At 38.4% G+C, this 20,470-nt stretch overlaps 1 protein-coding gene across 1 annotated transcript in view; it reads right to left on the minus strand.

The window, feature by feature from the left end:
• Positions 1 to 19,500, minus strand: part of DCN (decorin) — a 40,296-nt gene extending 20,796 nt beyond the window's left edge. The window contains exons 1-2 of the mRNA XM_005446303.3: positions 19,179 to 19,500; positions 14,896 to 15,128 (exon numbers count right to left, since the gene is read on the minus strand). Coding sequence (XP_005446360.1) covers positions 14,896 to 15,100 — 205 coding nt within the window. The 5' untranslated portion in view covers positions 15,101 to 15,128; positions 19,179 to 19,500. The remainder of the gene's footprint in view (positions 1 to 14,895; positions 15,129 to 19,178) is intronic.
• Positions 19,501 to 20,470: the final 970 nt, after the last annotated feature.

Here is a 20,470-nt window from a genome sequence, read left to right on the forward strand (position 1 = left end):
TCAATCTTTTTTAGCATACATATATACATCTGTAAAGTAATTAAAAAAAAAAAAAAAAAAAAAAGATTGGGTCTTATTTGGAAGGATTATGGTAAACCGTGAAAAAAAGCACATTTGGTACTATATTCTATAGTTACTACCATAAAATTTTACCATAAACCCTAGAGATGCCACAGTGCTGTGTATTGCAGCTTTTTACTACAATTAGTGATGTTCTAAGAATTCATTATAGATTTGGCCATATTCTTAAAAACATCTGCATGCAAATGAGGTCTCCAATTCATCTTTGGGTGCCTGGTGTGAATCTTCCAAATTATTGAGCATCTCACAGATCCCACTGATGTCTGTTACTGCTTTTCAGTGCTTAGCAAATTCTGGAAATAAGATTGCTTTTTTAGGTATCTATATATGTATGCAAGAGACCCAAACTTTTGAAAAGGGTTTGCTTCTTTTAATCTTACTTTTGAATTGATCATATTAGCCTGTATTGAACATACTCTGTTGTCCTATCATTACAAAAGTTTGGTTTCTGAATTTAAAAAACATCCTAGCCACTCTTTCAAATTTATTTTCCCATCCACAAATTATCTAACATTAGCTAAAAAATATGAAAATATTTAAATGTGATATTTATTAAAACTGAGTATCATATGCATTAGCCTGGCTGATCACATCACTATATTTTAATCACACCACTATACAAAAATTGTAAAAAGCACAATCATCCAGCCTGGAATGAATTAGTAAAAGTTTCTACTGTTCATGAAATGACAAGATCCAAAACTCACTTGTCATCCTGTTTACCTTACCGATACTCAGTGCATGAATATATGATAGAGATTAAGATCCTTCATATTACTAAAATTAACCATCCTCATTCAGGCACGGACTTCATTTTTAGTGAAGGCAGTTGCAAAACCCTCATTCCTTTTAAAAGTGTAGGACTAGAGTTCCAAATATATAAAAATGTGATACCATATAATTTGTACGTTGGTTGTCTTTGGACAGTTTTTGTCCTTAGTGGAGAGGAATGATGTCAGCAACTAAAAATTCTTTCCCAAAAAGCACTCCTTTTTCAAGACCATAATTTTGTTATAAGTTCTTACAGTCTAGCAACTTCTATAGCATTTTTCACATATAAATACAAAAAAAAAAGGTTTAATTACTTGCACTCAAAGTGACATTACTAAGTTATGGTTCTCAGTATATTTATATAAGTAGACTGGTATCTGTAAATAAGTGCTTATGGCAGAAACTAGGGCACATGAGAGCTATACAGCCGTCCTTTATGCCATTCCCTTGGAACATACTTTGTAAGAACCCTTGGATTGCCACTGAGGGGATAATTTGCCAGAGACTAAACTTCAAACTAAATTTCCAACCATACATTTCAAGCTTCTGTCAGCATCTAACAGCTCATTATCCCTGAATAGGGTAGAACTGATAACTTCTGAGAGCAATGAAGTTAAACTTTAGATGTTTCAAATTATAACAATAAGGCGAATTTCATGATCAGCTATCCATTTGTGAAAAGCGATTAATAAAGGCTTCCTACCTTGTATGAAAAACTGGGAAGATGTACAATACAGTAATTAGCTTTGCATGCAAAGAATGTAATTCCCATCCCTTAAAGTGTTAAACTTGTTTTATTACCTGTCTCATGTATATTCTGTTACACATTTCCTGAAGCTGTTTTTTAAAATGTTTCAGAAAAAAACTATAGAAATGATTTTTTTGTTGTTGTTGACTTGTTTGAGTTTTGAAGACCAAAGCGTAGAGGAGTACACGATGCACCCCAGGTGCTGGAGGGACATTGCATTATCATTAAGCGGTTTAGTACATCCTCCAGCTGAAAGATACACCAACTGGAGCTTTCCAGTGGAGGAAGGGTTTATAAAAGGATGGATCTGGAGACTACCTCGTAAATTCAGGGCTAAACTGTGTTTCAGGTGTGGACTGGATTCAAGTGTTCCACCACTTGTCACATCTACGATGGCTTCAAGAGCTCTGCTTCAGCTGGCAGGTCCAGGTCGCTGTGCAGATAGATGGTTCTCCAGACAGATACATGTAGGACGAGCATTGGTGTAGTCCAGACTAGTGCCTGTGCTGGAGATTCCCTACCTGGAGAGCAAACCTTCAAACCTTTCTGGCCAGGACAGGTAAATAGATAGCCAGTTCAGATGAACAGGGGAGCCTGAACTGAAATGACAGCATGACAGAATTTGAACCGAAACAAGAAAATTGTAATCCCACTGGAAGTTGAAATAGATTTTGGGTTCTGGATTAGAATAACTATTTCCCTGGAGGTTTTTTTGATTCCTCTGTCTGGGAGACTGAGAAGTTTAGACAGGAACTGTGGGCTGTCCTTACTACCAATTTCTGAGAAACTCCAGTGACACCCATACACTTCTGAAGCCATGCTGTACAGCATGACTGCATGTCTGCTTACAAATGCCTTCCAGTGAAATTTATGTAATACTAACTGAAAAGGGAACTGGTGTTGGAAAATGTCAATTGAGTCACCTCTCAATCATTTTAAGAACAGTTTACACAAGTATTCCAACTCTTGGCTGTGATTTTTTAATACATTAAAGTTTTCTTCTTAAAAAGCCATATGAAAATCTCTCATAGTAGTCTGACTTCTTATGTGAATAATCAGTGCTACGCAGTTTGGTATTCAGTTCCCTGGAAATATTTCAGGCTTCTAGTACCTAAGATTAACTTGTAACTGAGTAAAGTTTTAGATTCTTCTGCCTTTCCCACTGTATGTTAAATCAAAAATATCTGTCTTTATTTTGGTTGAATAAAACTAAGTCATTGATTACTTAAGTTTGTAAATATTTTTTTTTAATTCTACTTATTCACAAGTAAGTATAAAAGGTATAGCTCCACCATTCCAAAAATCTTGTTTACACTGAATTTAAGAGCCTAAATATTACGGAAATATAAAGGATTTAATAAATCAGTTCATGTACCCTCAGTCATAAAGACCATTTTGATTTGCACTAAAATATTTCTTTGGGAGAAACCATGACTTCCTTATAGAAGATGAGCAGCCATCGGTTCCTGCAGCACAGATCAGATCTGTATTATTCTCTGCAGATTTTTATAATGGAAATGTTCTTCTGTTCTGCATTATCAACCTGTAGCACTCAATGATTCCCACCAGTGTACACGTATGTGTGTAAAAATACATGCGCATGAAAACACATACAGAACAGAATACAGCACAGAACTAGAAAATGGGGTGGTGGGGGGGAACTGTGCAAGTGTGCTCAAAATACTTCCTGTTAGTCAGGATCAGCTGAAATTTATTATTCTGGATAGTTTTCTTAACTTTTTCTTACACTTATCACTACACCACAGATTTTTGGAACAGACACAATCAAAATGTATTCATCACAATCCAGCAGAGATGGATAATCAAGGGCCCACACTCACTTTTGGAAGCACTGGAAGGCTCATCTACTCTCTACCTAGAAGACATTTGGTGGGGAGAGGTTAACAGGACCAGGAATTCCTCGTATAGTGGGAGGATGGAGAAGGAGGTAACTTTGCATAAAACAGGCTTGTCTCTGTGGGATCCTATCTACATGGGGTGTAGTTTTTTCCTCATAATTTCTTAAGGAAATTACAGTGTCTGGCTGTTTAACTGTGATTGCCTCACCTCCTGGAGAGGACAGAAGACTGATGGATCTGGAAATTTTATGAGACCAGAAATTAGGCAGAGAAGAGCCAAGGCTGGCATAATTGAGCCCTTCTCCAGTCCCTGAGAGAGCAGCAATCTGTGGCTAGCCATCTCCTGTGTAGTACTGCACCAGCCCAGTGAGCTTACGCTGCCATTCAGCCAGCCAAACAGGTGTAGGAGTTGTAGCAAGGATTTGGGAATAGTGTGAGGACTAAGGCAGGTTAGGGGTTTTGGTATACAAGACAGGCTTTGCAGTTGAGGGAGTAACCTGCACAGCTACAGGAGCTGTGATCAAGCAGCCATGGAACTGTTTAACCCACAAAAGGAGAAGGGTGGCTTCTGAACCCTCCTTGCTATGAAGGGGTTTCAGTCCACTGCTCCAGTTTCTCAGAAGTGAGAGCCACAAGTTAGTCTGCAACTTGGCATGGAGCCACATTTCTGCTGAAGCCATAAGACTATGCAGAAAAGGAATGTGGGATTTATGGGGCCAGCAAGGGAGACTAAGCAAATAGGAGTCTGTCTGTAGCCCAGAGATGAGGACACTTCCATGAGAATTGCATCCTTGCAGCACTGAGACCACATAGTCAAAATAACAAATATGTGAACAGTGCCAATTATAAACAGCTTTAACAACGCAACAGAGCTTGTGGTTTGAAGTTTTTGTTTGGAGTATTTGTTGGGGGTTTTTTCCCCTCCACCTATCCATTTTAAAACAAGCAGGAATGGGGCTTTTTTGTTCTGAATAAACTTTCCCTTCCCCAGCTGGAGAGAAGGGGCCAAAAGCAGAGACACATCTGAATGCCGTAGCTCAGATACATGTATTATTACATTGCAGCACTCACGAATATTATCACAGGGGCCATAAAATGGGGCTCTTTTCAAGACTCCTTCAGTTTCCACAAACAGCTGCTGCCAGCTGAGGAATTTGGGCTGAGCTACATGTAATTCCCAGCCGTGATCATCAGCGGCTGTTTTCCCGATGGAGGCAGCCTCTCCAGCAGTTGCCTGTGCTGCCTGGGCAGGCTGCTGTCTGCTCTCCCCTGCTCCAAGCCCAGCTCTGCTGCATCCCACTGACGGGGATGCTCTTATAATGCCCTGAATGGACCCTGGGGCGAATGAGGTGAATGGCAAGCTTACAGGGTCAGGATACTTAGTCACAGAAAAAAAAGTGGCTCAAGAACTGCTTTCTGGAAGGATGGCAAGGAGCTTAACACAGCTTTGAATGCTTTGACTTAGAAAAGTTCACTGATGCTTTCCCAGGCTATTTGCTTCAGTATTTACTGGAAATTTGCTCGCTATTGTGTGGGATTTGCAAATAGGAATGATTTCATTATTTGCATCCTGCCACCCATAAAATAATAAACAATTGTCCTTCTCTACTGAGAGGTATCCACAGTCCCTTCCTCTCCTGCTTTCAAAGTAAATATTTGTTCTCTACTTTCCCCTCCCTTGCTATGAAATCAGCATTAATATTTTTTATTCTAAGAGATATAAAAAAGCCATGTCTATTCAAATGCATGAGACTTAAAATACATCTTTTTAAACGTGATTCAAAACCATTTTTCAGATTTTTTTCCTCCTCTTCAGTTGGTGAGACTCATCTTCCATTAAGATCCATTTTGGACTTATTTTTCTCACAGATTATTAATTTTGTATACCTCTGACCCTTTCCATAGGAAAGAACAAGAAAATTAACTCCATTCCCTGCTGAGATGGCCTCTCAGAAAGGTAGACCTGCTGATATGTTACCACACTGGGGTTTTTTCCCCAAAACATTTACAACATTCCTTCCCAGAGCAGAGTGAGAAACACAGAAAAATAAAAACAAATTCATGCATTAAGATCAAATGCATAATTCTCCATTATGATAGTACTAATAATTATAAAGGCCCTACCTAGTGAAGGTTTAAAAATGAATGCATTGCTTTAACTACTCCTTTCCATTTCCACCCACTCTGTGCAGCAAACAAAGTAAAACGGATATTGCAAGCTACAGATGTTACGAATTATTTTTCAGCGCTAGTCACATTTTTGGTACAGATAGATTCAGCCTCCTGGCTCCAAAAGCTAATACCTAAGAGTAATGATATATTCTTGAAACTAAAAGTCCAGCAACTTCTATTTCTGTGTTCTTTCTAACTGACTTTTAATTTCAAAGGTCCAGAAGGTATATGCCTTCGCAAGAAGCACTGAAGTATTTTAGAAAGGCAGAAAAAAATTCTGAAATAATCATGAGACTTCAAGGATGAAGACATTAAGTAAAAAATATCAAATATTATGAGTTTGCTGAATTCCTAGAACTGCCAGCTTTACATTTCCCACTGTCATGGTTACAGACATAAAACATCCCATCAGAGAACAGCAATTGTCCTGTGTGATTCATGCGATCTGCCAGCACCATGTGCATAATGGCTTTAGTGGAAGTAGATGCAACGCAGATGTAATATCTATGAGTATTCATTCATTAAGGTGAAACACTTATTTCTTACAAGTATTTTAGAGTAGTCAGAAGAAAGCATTTCAGTGACTCAGAAAAGTGAGCATTATCTAACAAATTACATTCTGAAAGATCCTTTGGAGCAATATAATTTGATGGTTGCCTGGTTCACAGTTTAAGCAGCAGGCAGCAGATGACAATTTAAAGATAGCTCCCTCAGTCTTTACTTTGGGATTTACCAGAATTACCACTAACATATTCTATTAGCCGTAAAGAGTAACTTTGGCAGGGGGTGGGGGGTGGGGAGTTGGTGGTGTGGGGGTGGATCTTCTCTGGTTTCAAGCACACTTACCCCTTCCTGTTCTGACCACATGGCCATTGCACAGCCTTAGTTTTATTATGACCTGAGGGCAAAGTTATGTTCCCAGTTATTTCAGGTACTTCTAAACATAACATGGCCATTTTTCATAAACGTTGTAGGATTGTTTTCAACCTACTTTCATGCAAGCTAACAGTGGAAGGAGCTGCTGTGACTGTGCCTGGACATAGTAAATAACATTTCAGTAAATGTTGGGAGATAATTTCCTAACTGAAACAGGGAGTCTACAGGCCTGTTAGTTCCCATTTTTTTACTAAATGATGTTTTATATATGCTTATAACTCTTAGATACTTTTGCTTTGTCACTTATTTATTTTGTTAGTCCATTAGTAACAGATCTTCCTCAGGTCAGGTATCACTGTAACAGCCATCTCCAGCCCAGAGAATGTAAACTCCCTGTCACAGAATGAAAGAATAAAGGACAGAAAATAAATTTTCCCCACTAACCCTGAAAACAGTTTAATTAATTTCTTCTCATAATTTCCTTCTTCCTTTTTCCTTACCTGGATTTGAAACTGTCTATATGTCTCCTTTTTTAATAATTACTGATATAGCTTCCCTTGAAAAAGAGAAAAGATTTTTCCCTTTCTTGCTCATACTATCCCTTCGTTTCTTTTTCTTTTTCTTTCCTGGGCTGCTGCTACTATACAAACTTTATTAGCACTGTTCACTTTTACTTTCCCATTCTTAGTTCCCAGTGGTAAAGCATCAGTACAATCTTCCCAATCTGAAGGTGTGGAAATCAAAGCTGGAGACCTCATTGAATTTATGGAAAGAAATGGCATCAGAGATGAATGATAACATAGCATTTTAGTCCCGTTTGGCTAACTCACTTATGCCTTTGATCCTATACCTCTTAGGCAGAGATAATCAATGAAGAGTTTGGTTATTGCACCACTACAAACACTTTTCTTCCATGCATCTCTAAAATAGAATTCATCTAGAGGCCCACACTGGAGCAGTAGAAGGGAAAACATGCACTCCAGCATAGAAACTGAGGTCACCCTAAGCTTTCACATTTTAGGTGGTACAGGAGGTGCAGGCAGAAACTGGTTCTGTGATGACCTACTGCACATTTCTATTGTGCTAATGATGTATTACAGAACCAGACTGTAGTCCCATTTGCATTTGCACATGCTTTAAATACTGTAGAATTTTATAAATATTCTGTGCATTTGCTTTTTCCCATTAAATCCCTAACGTTGTGATGGTATTAGGTGGGCAGAGAAGTTTTCTTGGTTTTGCTGCTTTTTAAAATATGTGTATTTATTGCATTCCTTTTCTTATTGAAATGAAAAGTGCAAGCATGCTCTCCTTAACAGATTTTGTAGCAACTCAAAGCACTCTAAGAGATCCCAGGAAATAAACACAAAGCTGATATGGGATACTCTCCTGGGTGCCCTCTCACTTAAGAGTATGCATGAAGAGAGCACACAAATTCTTTAAATACTACTTTCACCTTTTTTATTCCCTATTGACTACCTAAGAAGTTTGCAGTAGAGTTGCCTATATAGCAAATGTAACCATGCTAACAACAAGGTCGTTTGTACAGAGCTGTTCGAGTCCCATAATTGGTCCTATAAGTTGAAAATTACAACTCGACCCCCCTACCCCTCAAAAAAACCCTGTGCAGGCATGGTCCTTGGTCATAATGTCCCTTTGTATCTGTGTTAATTATTTCCATCTCTTTCCTTGCAGAGAAGCCAATGAGTGAGTTCTACTCCCTATCTACTTTGCTTTCATAATATAAAGGACAATAATACCCTGTGTGAATGAGTCCTTAAACATAATACAACTGAATGGACCTAGCATTCCAGCATTTGTCAATACTGTTTGCCAGGGCAGGCATGTAAAGCAGAAGGGATAAATTAAAAAAAATAAAAATACACAATGTATTTTGAAGGATATATTGTTAGACTTTCAGTTTAGGAAAAGTAAATACGTTCAGAAAAATACTCTTTTTTGTTTGTTTGTTTGTTTTTTTAATGTAACCTGATTATTTTCTTTTAACGCATTTCCTTTTAATCACTTGGCATATCCAGGACATGAGTAAAGCAAAATACAGACCAGTGAGTCCAAAGCTGATAAGGAGGGGATACTCTCAAATCTGGGTTAGAGACAGGTGTTTTGAAAATCTGCTTGAAACTTGAAACTAGAATCTTTTTAAATACCATGGTAACTAGGCTCTGCAAGCAGAGTTTTCCCAAGCAGTGGAGGCTAGTATTAGCAGTTCCTTGCTGTTATCATTGGTGGCTACACATAGGACCCAAATTCCCAGGTCTCCCTGTTGGCAGTGGATTCTCAGTGAGCATTGGGAAGAAGCCTTTGGACTCTTTAGCTCTTCCTAAGACTCAGCTGGTAACCTTTCAGAGTCGAATAGCACAGGCTTTATGTAGCGAAAACATGGACAGTTTTTAAATAGTTCCATGTCTTACCAAATAATACACCCTATAAAGGTGTTAACATAATACATGTACTATAGATGTCCATAACACTAGTAGGTGTCAGCAGTGATTATTTAGTATGTTTTAAAGCACTGTAATGACCTGCTATGACTTACAATAATTAAGTCACATTTTACTAGCTTTCTATTAGTTATTTGTTTGCATATTGGGAAATCTTAGAAATGAACCGCTGTCACAGTGCAAACCAGAAAACAGTCACTTCTTGTATCACTTGGACTTGGCAGTCAGCATTTCCCTTCCTGCCACTAGGCTTTCTAAATGGCATTTCCTAGTCTTATGCAACCAAACAAATCTTTTTTTTTTTTTTTTTTTTTAAAAAAAAAGGGGGAGGGGGGAAGAAAGAAAATACAAAGTTGGTAACTGTTACCTAGGACTAAGCAGCTAATAAAGAAGGGATGTGTTTAGACTGGATTAATTTTCAACTAGAATCATGTTTATCAACTGGAACTGGAACATCAGCAATTCAGGTTGCAATGCAACAAGGCCTGTCTTTTAGTATTGCATTGGCAAAAGCTAACGACTTTTTGTTAATATGAAGCAGTCTACATCCAGGCTGATATTTTTTTTCTTGACAATTTTTCATGAGTGTTTTCTAATTATTGGGTTCTTGACTTGATAATTTTTCAGGATGTACTGACTACAGGGCTTTAATTCATGTTTTCTTCATGTTTTCCAAGGCATCCTACAAAAATATATCTAAGCAGAGTATATATAAACTTTTTAATAACCCATGGCAAATTTATTACAAACTAATGCTGGTAACTCAAGTTTATTTTTTTTCCAAAAGCAGGACACCATGTTTTAATTTTAACTTCATTAATTTGAAAGTAAGTTGCATAGGCTTAGGTGGTCATTGAGGCCTTGTGCTGTTAGTTTAATTCTCCAGGAACAAAGTAGCCGTTCTGTCACTGACATCCACCTTTGACAGGAGGAACTGCCCCCCTGAGGGCAGCTACCTAACTCTCCCCATGGCTATGAAAGGGTCCCAGATAACCCTTAACTAACACCACCTGAGATTACTCCTATATTACAGATAGTACCAGTCTTCCAGTCTGATGTCCAGCATGTTAGGGCATTACAATTCAACCAGTTAGCATGTGGAAAGCCCAGTGACTTGTCTTTGATGACAGCATAAGTTATGTTTGGCTAAAGAATGTTGTCAAAAAAGGTATTTAGTCTTCAGTTTTAAGGCCACGGTACTGTGATGCAGAGGCTACTCTCAGCATAAGTGACAATATACTTTCCCAGATTTCATGGTTCCATTTTTACTGATAATATTTTTGTTAAATGATCCGGTTCCATGAAGTCAGGGGATTTCATGAGAATCTCAACTTCTATTAAACATGAAAGGAATACGTCTCTAGTCCTTACTGTTAGCAGAAAAAAATGCATAAAACATGGAATAAGTTGTCCTAAAAGCTCAGAAATTACAATGTAAATTAACAAAACAAAAAAAAATAATTAAAACTATACTTTGTTAATGTCTAACTCTTTAGGGATCCATGCTGTCTTTTATTACATCTTTAGAAACTTGTAAGAATTTGAGTTAAACATTTAGCTTTAAAAGTTATGTTTTTGAAAGTAAACATCCAAATACTGGCAGGGATTTTAAAGCTAAGTACACAATAGTAAGTAATCCTGTCTGTTTTCTTGAACTCAGAAATGACTGAGATTGATCACCAGTGAGGTACATACTATTTTGCTTTAAAAAGATTTTATGTTGATATCTGATGTTCAAATCAAGGTATATCCCAAAGGAGATAATTTCCTTTATGATGAGAGATGAAGTTTCCACATGGAGTCATGATAAGATAAGGGGCGTTCAGATGTTTCTGGAAGATTTTATACAATGAGACATATCATCTTTTGTCAACAAATAAATTAGCTGTTGTCACATTACTATGGTTCAGGTGTTGAAGAGCCATCAGTTAATACAGTTTAGACACTGTATGTGTTCAAACTGCCTCATGTTACTGGATCCCTGGAATAATGCTTTACACATATATGTGAGTTTTTCACCCACTGATCTCAAAGTGCTTTTCAAACACACACTCTAACACCCATGTTGAGCTTTAGTATACCCTTCTTTACAGCTGGAGAAGCCCTGCATTTCTGAGCTCTGTGTAAGATTCCAGTTTAAGCTGTAATACTGCTTGAACTTTGATTACTGCAATCCATCTCTCGCACAACATTTGGAGTCCACAAATCCTCCATGCATGCTCATGGCAAGAAGGCTGGAGGGACCCCCCTATGTCCTGTGAAGTCTCTAAGGAAGGCGACCTCATTGCACCCTGCAGAACACAGACACTGCTCACTTCATAAGGGGCTGCCAGACTTATCTGAAGGTGAAATAAAGCTCTGGTCATGACCTACAAATGCTCTTATGGAGCACTCTGCATCCGCTGCAGGGCTGAGTAATCACACGTACATCCTCCTGCCTACCAGGGCACTCTGAGAGGAACCTTTTCTTGAGACACCCTTTGGGGGGATGAGACTTTAAATGGAACATTTAATCCTTATGAGGACTTTTACGAGATGTTTGCCTGGTCAACTGACTGCACATCTTCTCTGTATTTATTATTTTAAAACACAAAGAGCTGCCTCTGACCAGCTACATCAGGTACTCCCCGCCTGTAGTGTGTGCTAATAAGAAAGATTGTGATTTCTACAGAAAGTATGGCTATAGCATAGTAATGTCTTATTCTGCTGCATGTTTAAAAGGTAAACCTGTGGCTCCCTTTCAGCAACAAGAGGCATATTCAGAAAAGGCAGTGCTTTTATAAAGATACCATGGTGGCTTTCCTTGATGAGATCCTTGCACAAAGTTAAGACATCTCATATAAAGTAGGCACATGGGGCTCTGCTCTCGATCTGTCAGTAACCACAGCTCAGACAGAATTCTTCTTCAGGGTGTGAGAAGACGGAATTCTCCTTCCTGCTAACTCAGCTCTTGGCTTGGAGGCAAAATAAATTAATTTGGAAGGTATGTGCTTAGGAAGATGTGACTGAAGCTTAAAAATACAGGAATGCAAAAATTCAGCTGACAGGAGTGTAATTGGACCACCAGGCATTTTTTTCACTGTTTTTATTGAATTTGGATTTTTATTATTTTATTATTATTATTACTATCCCCATCCAGTGCTCATGAGACAACAGGCAACCCTGATTTCTGGACCCTGGATGTGGTAGTTCTGTGGTTTACTCATAAAACTGTGTCAGATAGTTGGTTTTCTCCTTACAAAGCAAAACAAAAACAAATAGCAAATGCCCCTTTGGGCACAAAAAGAAGCATGCTGAGGAAGAGGAGACCTCTCCATAAGTAGCCCATGTTAGGGTTCTCCAGCTGCCTTTCTCTGATGTGCCCAGGGGCTTGTGACTGCAAAGAGCCCTCCTTCCATGCCAAAGGGTGAGTGGAAGAAAGAATCCTACTCCAGAATTCAGCTTTCCTCTGTGAGTCTTAATATAGTAAGCTCTTAATATATCCCTGGGAGGAGTCTTGTTACTGCCTGCAGTTTTTCTTCAATTAGTGCCAATGGGACTAGATGACTACATTTAATAATTTTGAGGGAGGGTGGTAGCTAATTTGTTTGGGTCAGAAATGCCCAGAGTTGAAGGAAGAGGCGAGCAGGAGCAGTGGTTAGCAGGGAGGTGGAACTGTTATTGCTGTTTCGTGGCTCTGGTCTGCACATCTTCCTGATCACTGTGTCCCAAGCACCCTTCATCCCATAGCCCAGCAGAATGTTACGGCATCCTGGAAAGACCTCCACAGCTTGCAACAGAATTTTGCGCTTTTGGGAACAGTTTTCCTCAAGCCAGTAGGTAAATCTGACCTCGTCTGAGTCTGAGTTGCACAGAAACAGATTGAAGGCCAGAAGAGAGAAGAGCAAAGAGCCAATTTGCCTGCGAGCAGGCAGCACACACAGCTGTCCTGTCCCTGCTCACAGGAGTGGCCATCAGACCTGTGCTCTGGTGAGCATCCCACCTGGGCCACAACCCACCAGGGGCTGTTGTAGCCACATGTGACAAGGATGGATAAAACTTCATGCCAAGGCTGGGGAACTCTGAATGATCATTACTTCCTTGAGACTTTTCATTTCTCTATTTATTTTCCAGGGCTGCATATTTTAAGCCCAGGGAGATCTCTCTTCCTTCATGCCCAGAGGCTGGATGTTATCAGCCCAGCCGCTTCAAAAGCACAACTTTTTCACTGCGGTATCTGCAGAATGTGAATTTAAACCAAGCTCAAAATATATCTCTTTCTTATCACTCCTCTCAAAATTATCTGAGAAACACAGACCTGGGACCTTAATTGCTGTCTGAGTGTCCTTGTCAGTACGGGACTCTATTAAGCCAGAATTATGCGCAGGCAGTGGACTGCAGTGCAACCCTTTGGAAACCATGTGTGTATGAAGGAGAACTGAATTAACATGGGAGCAAGTACAGCAACAAAAGATCCCTCTGTGAGTATCTCTACTTTTTTACCAAATGAAAGCTCCTTACATTCTGCAGAATTGAAGCAGACTGGAGACAAGTTTCCAAAATAACTTAAATTCCATCAGCATTAGCCAATGTAACAACAATAAAACCTAAGACCTTCATGGCATGTGAGGCAACCTCCTCCCCACTCCCCACCCCATGTTTGCTGTTATCTCACATGTAACTGGTAAAAAAAGACTCTTTTTCAATGGGGACAGTACTGTGAAAACTTTATGAATGCAAGGCGAGTTAGTCCATGCTCATTACTGCAACTTGGTTTGCATTGTTCACTGGGTCTTTGCCAAACGTATCTGTTGCATAATTATGTGGCTTGCTTTAATAAATTCACTGAAGTTTCTAGGGATGTAACTAATATTTCCCCTTCCTTTTCTGTAATTGTACAACACCCACCACAATGAGACCCAGGTCCTAATTGATGGATTTGTGCCATGATTTACACTAATTATCAAAGCCAATGTTATAACACAGGAAAATAAAAACATCCAGCTATACATTTAAACAGCTGAGAAAAAAAAAACTTAAAGAAAAAAAAGCTATAAAATCATAAGAAAAGTTATTTGGCTGTTCACTGAATAAATTGCCTAACTTCCTTGTGAGCAAAACCAATTTTAATTGATTTTCTGTGCTACACACTGATTTAGACTGAATAATACTGGCTTAAACCAAGAGCAGCCTCACTGAAGTCAACTTCATTACTTGAGATTTCTGCATGGGAAAGTCAAATACAGTGATGGCAGGCGTGGCTTCACATCCTGATAGTTTGACTGTGCAGACAAGCCCTTGTATGTGAGGGAGTAAGGGGAGTTTGTGAAAAAGGTTCTCATGGTTTCAGTTGAACAGTGTCTAAGAGAGATATTTAATAAGGAACTCCAAAATATGTTCATTGTTTGGAGTGTTTCCAAGCTCTTTCCTCCAAAAAGCTGTTCCCAGCATATATGATTCAGGGTTGGTTATTCCATGCTCATGTATTCCAATGGAAATGGGATGATTTCTATGTTGAAGTACTAGACAGTATGATTAAAGAGTGCTGGAGCTTGGACAATGCAATTTAGAACCTTTAAAAATGTTTCCATCCCCACATCTGACCTCACTGAATTTATTTAATATGCATTTGAAGGAATAGCTTTGAAAAGTTATTTTCTCTGCAACAGAAAACTGGTCTTTCAAAGAACAAATGAAATGTACATACACAAAATATACACTGAAAAATCAAACATTCTTTAGGGTCACAACAAATGTCATCTTGTCAGGGCTCTATGGCCTACTTCATATAGCACATTCTAGTTAACATTACTGTAGCATATTTCTTTATATTTCTTTGGCAAAAACTCAGTTTCAGAGTGGCAGTGCATAGAAGCTTCATCCTCTCAGCTGCAAACCTGTGGCTGGAATGTAAGGATATACTCTATAAAGATACTCTTGGGCTTACCTAGGTCAGAGCACTGCACCACGCGAAGATGGCACTGGCAGCGGAAGGGGCACACTGGTCCAAATCCAGATATGACTGGATCATCCGTTGGAGGCATATCAGCCGACCCTTCATCCTCCAGCATAAAGTCAAAGAGGCCCTGCTGGTGGAACGGCTTGGCCAAGCATGCTGGCAACAGTAGGACAAAGAGAAGAGCCAGCCTCATGGCTTAGTTCATCGACTCCGGGCACAACCTAGGGATCAAAGCAGGAGATTTATAACAAAAGTAGCAGTTTCCCATAGCTGCACAGTTCCTGCCGAAGGAGGTCCAGCATATCCACCAATTGCATAACTGTTCCTTTCAATAAATGAAAACTGAATTGTGAAAATAGGACAGTTATGTGATAGAAGTCTGGTAACTGCTTGTCAGTAGGCTTTTTTCTTACAGAGCAGTTTAAAGACAACTGTAAACACATCTGTTTGCATATTTAGAGTAATATTTATTAGGAACAGGCAGCGCTGTCAACTTTGTTATGCAAAACAGTCAAAACAATAAGCCACATTTTCCATGTGTCTGTTTTCTGCCAACGTAACAGTCTATTTGATTTCATTAGCATTTGTTTCATAGGAATGAGTTCGTCCCCTGGGGACGAACCTGAGGTTCCCAAACTTGTGGCTTGAGAAATATTTTTTTAAAGTTCCAGCTTGCTGTGTGTTTTAAATTATAGCCTAGTAAAACTGACTGAGAAAGAGTAGGACTTAGTGGTGGGGTGGAGAGGGGAAAATCTTTAGTTGTTTAAATGAGCTATACTCCTTTCCCAGTTTAAACAGCACAATAAAATGGAATACGATGTTATATTGGATATTCTTAACTTTCTTTCCAAATTTTTTGTTTAGGGGATTTTATGACATAAACAATATACTCTGAAAATCCCCTGTTTTACACTGCATGAGCATTCAAATTGATGCCTGTTGTACTGTCAGCACACTTTGTAATGGGACTTCAGGGCCTCATTCTACAGACTTTCATGCTCAGGAACAACTTTACCCAAGCATGTATTGCCATAGATATTAACAAGGAAAACTGTTTAAATACATTTTCTCAGGACCTAGGCCTAAATGCATTTCAACACACTGTACAACGTACTACCTGTGTTGTGCACTAAGGAGAAATTACAAAACAGTTGTTTGCAAGTTTTGCATCAAGGCTGTATAGATCAGTTAGTTTTCTGGAAATTAATTTATTTTTCTTTTTATTTTACATAAGAAAGTTTATCTTTTACAAACCTTTATGGGTCTAAAAACAACTCACAAAAAAATATGAAGAAACCTGTCTTCAAGTGGCCAAGTGTCAGAAAGGCAAACTTCTCATCGATTTAGGAGCCTTTTCTTAAAATGAATGGCATAGTCCTGAGTACAGATGTTGCTCTTTGTAATGAAAGCAAAAAAGTCCACTTGCTTATTCAGGTCAATAACTTCCAAAATGCCTTGTCTGGGTGTTAGCTGGGCTTAATTTTTTTCTAGTAGAAGTTATCTAAAAGTTATGGGTGTGGTGTAGCATTTCTCAGCTCTACATTGACTAATGGAAACATACAAAACCTGGGGGGAAGCAGAGGAGGAGGACTGTCTCCCTCTCCGCGTCAACATATGGAACCTACCAGGCAGATGGATGACATGGGCAGCTGATGTTAGGTGCGACTGGTATACTGAGGCCTCTCTTTCTAGAATACCACACCCAAGCACTCTCACAGGAGTAAAAACAAAATAAAACACACAGGCCTGGAATTAGATACAATCTATATTGTGCCTGTGTTCAATTTTCTTTATGAAATTCTACCTGCAGATGCCAACATTGCAATCCTCCAGAAAGCTTTAGGGCTCAGTCTTGAGGGGATGATGAGGTAACCTTATAAAATTTGCTAGTGTTTTAAAATCATCGCTTACGTTTCTGTCACCTGCCTAACAGGAAGACAGGTACCTAACATCTTCCAGTGTCCCAAAGACTTCAAAGTGACTTCACACATGGAGCAAAACATTGTTTCTGTTGTCTAAGAACCATTTGCTTCTGTAATTTTAGGACTTGATATGAACTGAAAGCATTTTCCCTTAGTGCAGCAGACATACTACCTACTGTGTGCATTGAGGGGTTTCATAGACCCCAGTGTCAACTAGAGGCTCAGACTGTTTCAGCATGTCCTGTCAGCCCAGCTCAGTGCTGTGCAAACCTGTGCCATGCAGCAGGGCTGGCTGTGTCCCCATGTGGGCCACCCTCCTGCACACCCTGCCCTGGCCCTCCACCGACATCGGGGCTGCCCGCTTCCCAGCAGCACCCCCAGGACACATGCAGGGTCCACATGGACAAGTAAGGCTGGCACAGTAATGTGGTGTCAATGCATGGTGGGGAATTCTTACCACAGTTTAATCAAAACCATTTTTTTAAAAAAAATAATCATTATTATGTATGAACTATTGAAAAATAACAATGCAATTTATTAATAATCTGAAATTGAAAGACAAATCTGTTAAATCATCACCATTCATCCTAATAAGCTGCTGTGTGAAAATGATCAATAAAACAGTACTCCAGTACAAATTACTTTTCAGGATATACATTAACATCAATAAGTATTGGTAATGCTGCACACTAACTCCAGCATGGCACTGGCTGTCAGTATAAAAGATTCCCCAGCTCTTTTTTAGATATTTGTATATTTTTAAAATACTTTTAAATTTTTAAAACTGCTTGTATCCCCCCCCCCCCCCCCCAAGGTGACTGCTGAAGCACCATCCTTCCCAAGAATGCACAATCAGAACCTTATCCTGGAATTAAATTACTACCCCTCAAAAAAAAAACCCAAAACAATGCAAAGGCACTTTGGAAGTGTCTTCACACTTTACTTCTTGTTCATATTATTATTGATGACTTCACTTATATCAGTTAAACCCTGTAGTAGGCCTTTTCCTTAGGTCCCTGTTTTGTCAAAACCATAATAAAAACAGTGAGAACTGAGTATAAAGGAAGACTGTAGGACAACAAAGGATATCAAGGATCCAATCTGAGGACACAGCAGAGAAAATAGCAGACATAAGCTACATATTAATCAGGAAACAGGAGTAGATATGTGTCTGCATATCTTCATTCGTATACACATTCATACTGCAGGCACATGTATCTGTTCCTATTGTTTGCATGTGTAAATGAACATAACCAGAGAAAAAGACATTTACAAAACTGTACTAGTAAGAAATATTCACATTTCACTTACAAAAAAATAGAGGGGAAAAAAATTCTGAATTCTTAAACATCTGTGACACAATATTTACATCTGCAGGACATAACTGTTTAAATTTGCTTTAATTATGTGTTTATAATGAGGAAGACTGTTCCACAAACTGAGGAAACTATACCATAGACTTGGCCACATTTCAGTTTAAAATACCACTGGAAATATGCTTCATCAGTTCACGTCACCACTGTATTGGTGGTCTTCTTGTCAGTTTACCTTAATATTACATTTTAAATATTAGTTCACCTATTGTCAGAAATCTCTCAAAATGCCACAAAAGACAAGTTAAACAATATGTGCAGTTTCAAAAAAAAATCCCCTAAATTATACTTTTTACCCATTTTGTGTAATAAAGTCTAGATGTGCAAACATAGGAGTTGGAAGTTTTAAAGAGATTAAAACCCTGTTAACGGGAATTTCAACTCCAGGAGTTTTCTTTTCTACTATTTCATTCATAGGAACCTTCTTTAAATGAGTCCCTTGTTTGTACACTGTAACATAGCACTTTCTAACGTTACAAAGTCATACCCTGAGCCTGTTTAACTATCTACTTCATATTTTTTCCTCTGAAATTGAAATTATATTCATTAATTTTGGAATATATAGGAAGAAATCCAAATGAAAAAGAACTCACAGAGTACAGTTTAAAACAGAAATGTAAGAACTCACGCACTGTTTTACACTCACTACATCACCAATTCTAAACACTGGATTGCAAACAGAGAATATACTGCTGCAAAAGTTTACAGTAAGGAAAAAGAAAGGACTATAGCAGTGCTTATACAAATCAAAACAAGAGACAGAACAGTCAAATAAACAGTAGGAAATCCGCACAGTCCCTGAGAATGCATTCTCATGTTCCCAAGAAACAAAAGTGCTGGATACAGAACTTAACATTGCTAAACGTTTAGTAGGATTTTTTCCTTACTTCTCCTAAAATTCAACTAGTTCTTGCCGTAGACTTGCCCGAAGTTTTATTAGTGCAGCATAATTCAGGAGAATTACTGAAAACCGTACCTTTTAATCCAGGGATTTGCAACAGGAGCTCTCAAAGCTGAGATGTAATTAAACTAAATATTCAACCCAAGCAAAAGGCTTTGCAGGTGTGGAAAGGAGGAGGGGGTAAGTTCAGCTCAGTGACTGTCACTTGGTGGAAAACCCTCCTGCTTCTATTCCATAGCACAGTTAAAAAATAAGGTTTCTCTCAATGAACACAATCCAGGCTGACACCCACATTAGATCATATGGTAATGATATGTCTCCTGTATTGTAGCCAGAAACTTTATCAGCTCTTTTGCTTTCTTTTCCTCCTTTTTCTTTTTCATTTGCTTTATTTCTTTTTTCATCTGTTTAGAATCCCAAACTACTTGTACACTATAAGACAGATGCTTAGATGTAATTCATCTTACTTATTTATATCCCTATAACATATATTTAGGAAAGTTTTCTTGGTTTTAACTATGGGGTTTTTTTCTGACTCATTACTGAGAAAAATGTTTGGCTGTTCCTCCTGTTTACAGTATCTGTAATTCAAGGAAATGATATAAATTAATCTTGTAGTTAGTCAAAGTGGAGATTAATATCAGAAAAAAGGGGTAGCTTTAGGTAAAACTATTTAAACAGATATCAACCTGCCTTTGCTTATGCTATAATGATTGTCAAACCAAGTAATACACAGTGTAATACACTATTATCCTGTCTAATAATAGAGTTTTTCTGTATTTCTTCAAACTACAGCATGTTTTTGATATGTATGAAAAACATGTTTTCATTAGTAGAACGATTCTAACATTTGTGGTTAGAACTGCTTTATATAAAACTGCTGTTTTTACTACTTTCTCTCCAGGATAGCAAGACAGAGGGGAAATTAGCTTTAACTGGTTTTTTTTGGGGGTGGGGTTTTTTTGGGGGGGGTGGTTTTTTTTAAGACAGTGGAGATTTTTTAAAGCATGAAAGGAAAAATATATCTGACTCTGTTCAGATTTGTATTTTATTTTAGTAATTTCTGTTCTGATGCAAAAATCAACAGAAGATAAAATACAGTTTTTCTATTCCTGAAAATGTTTAAAAGTCTAGCAAACTGAAAGGAGAGCAAATACAATAATTACTATTTATTTAGTAATCCAAACACATTGTGAACCTGTGTAGCTTCACTCTTCTGTTAGCTGTCCTATCCATATACTGGAGGCTTGTGCCTCTGTGTTTTGACTTGTATCCTTTTATTCCTGCCCCCAGGCTAAGACCAGGTGCAAATCTGAAACTAAAGCCTGTAATATGTGAAATGATGTTTAAAAGAACACCAAATTTTT

The sequence above is a fragment of the Falco cherrug genome, chromosome 5 (genome assembly GCF_023634085.1).
Source record: "Falco cherrug isolate bFalChe1 chromosome 5, bFalChe1.pri, whole genome shotgun sequence".
NCBI classification, from domain to species: domain Eukaryota; kingdom Metazoa; phylum Chordata; class Aves; order Falconiformes; family Falconidae; genus Falco; species Falco cherrug.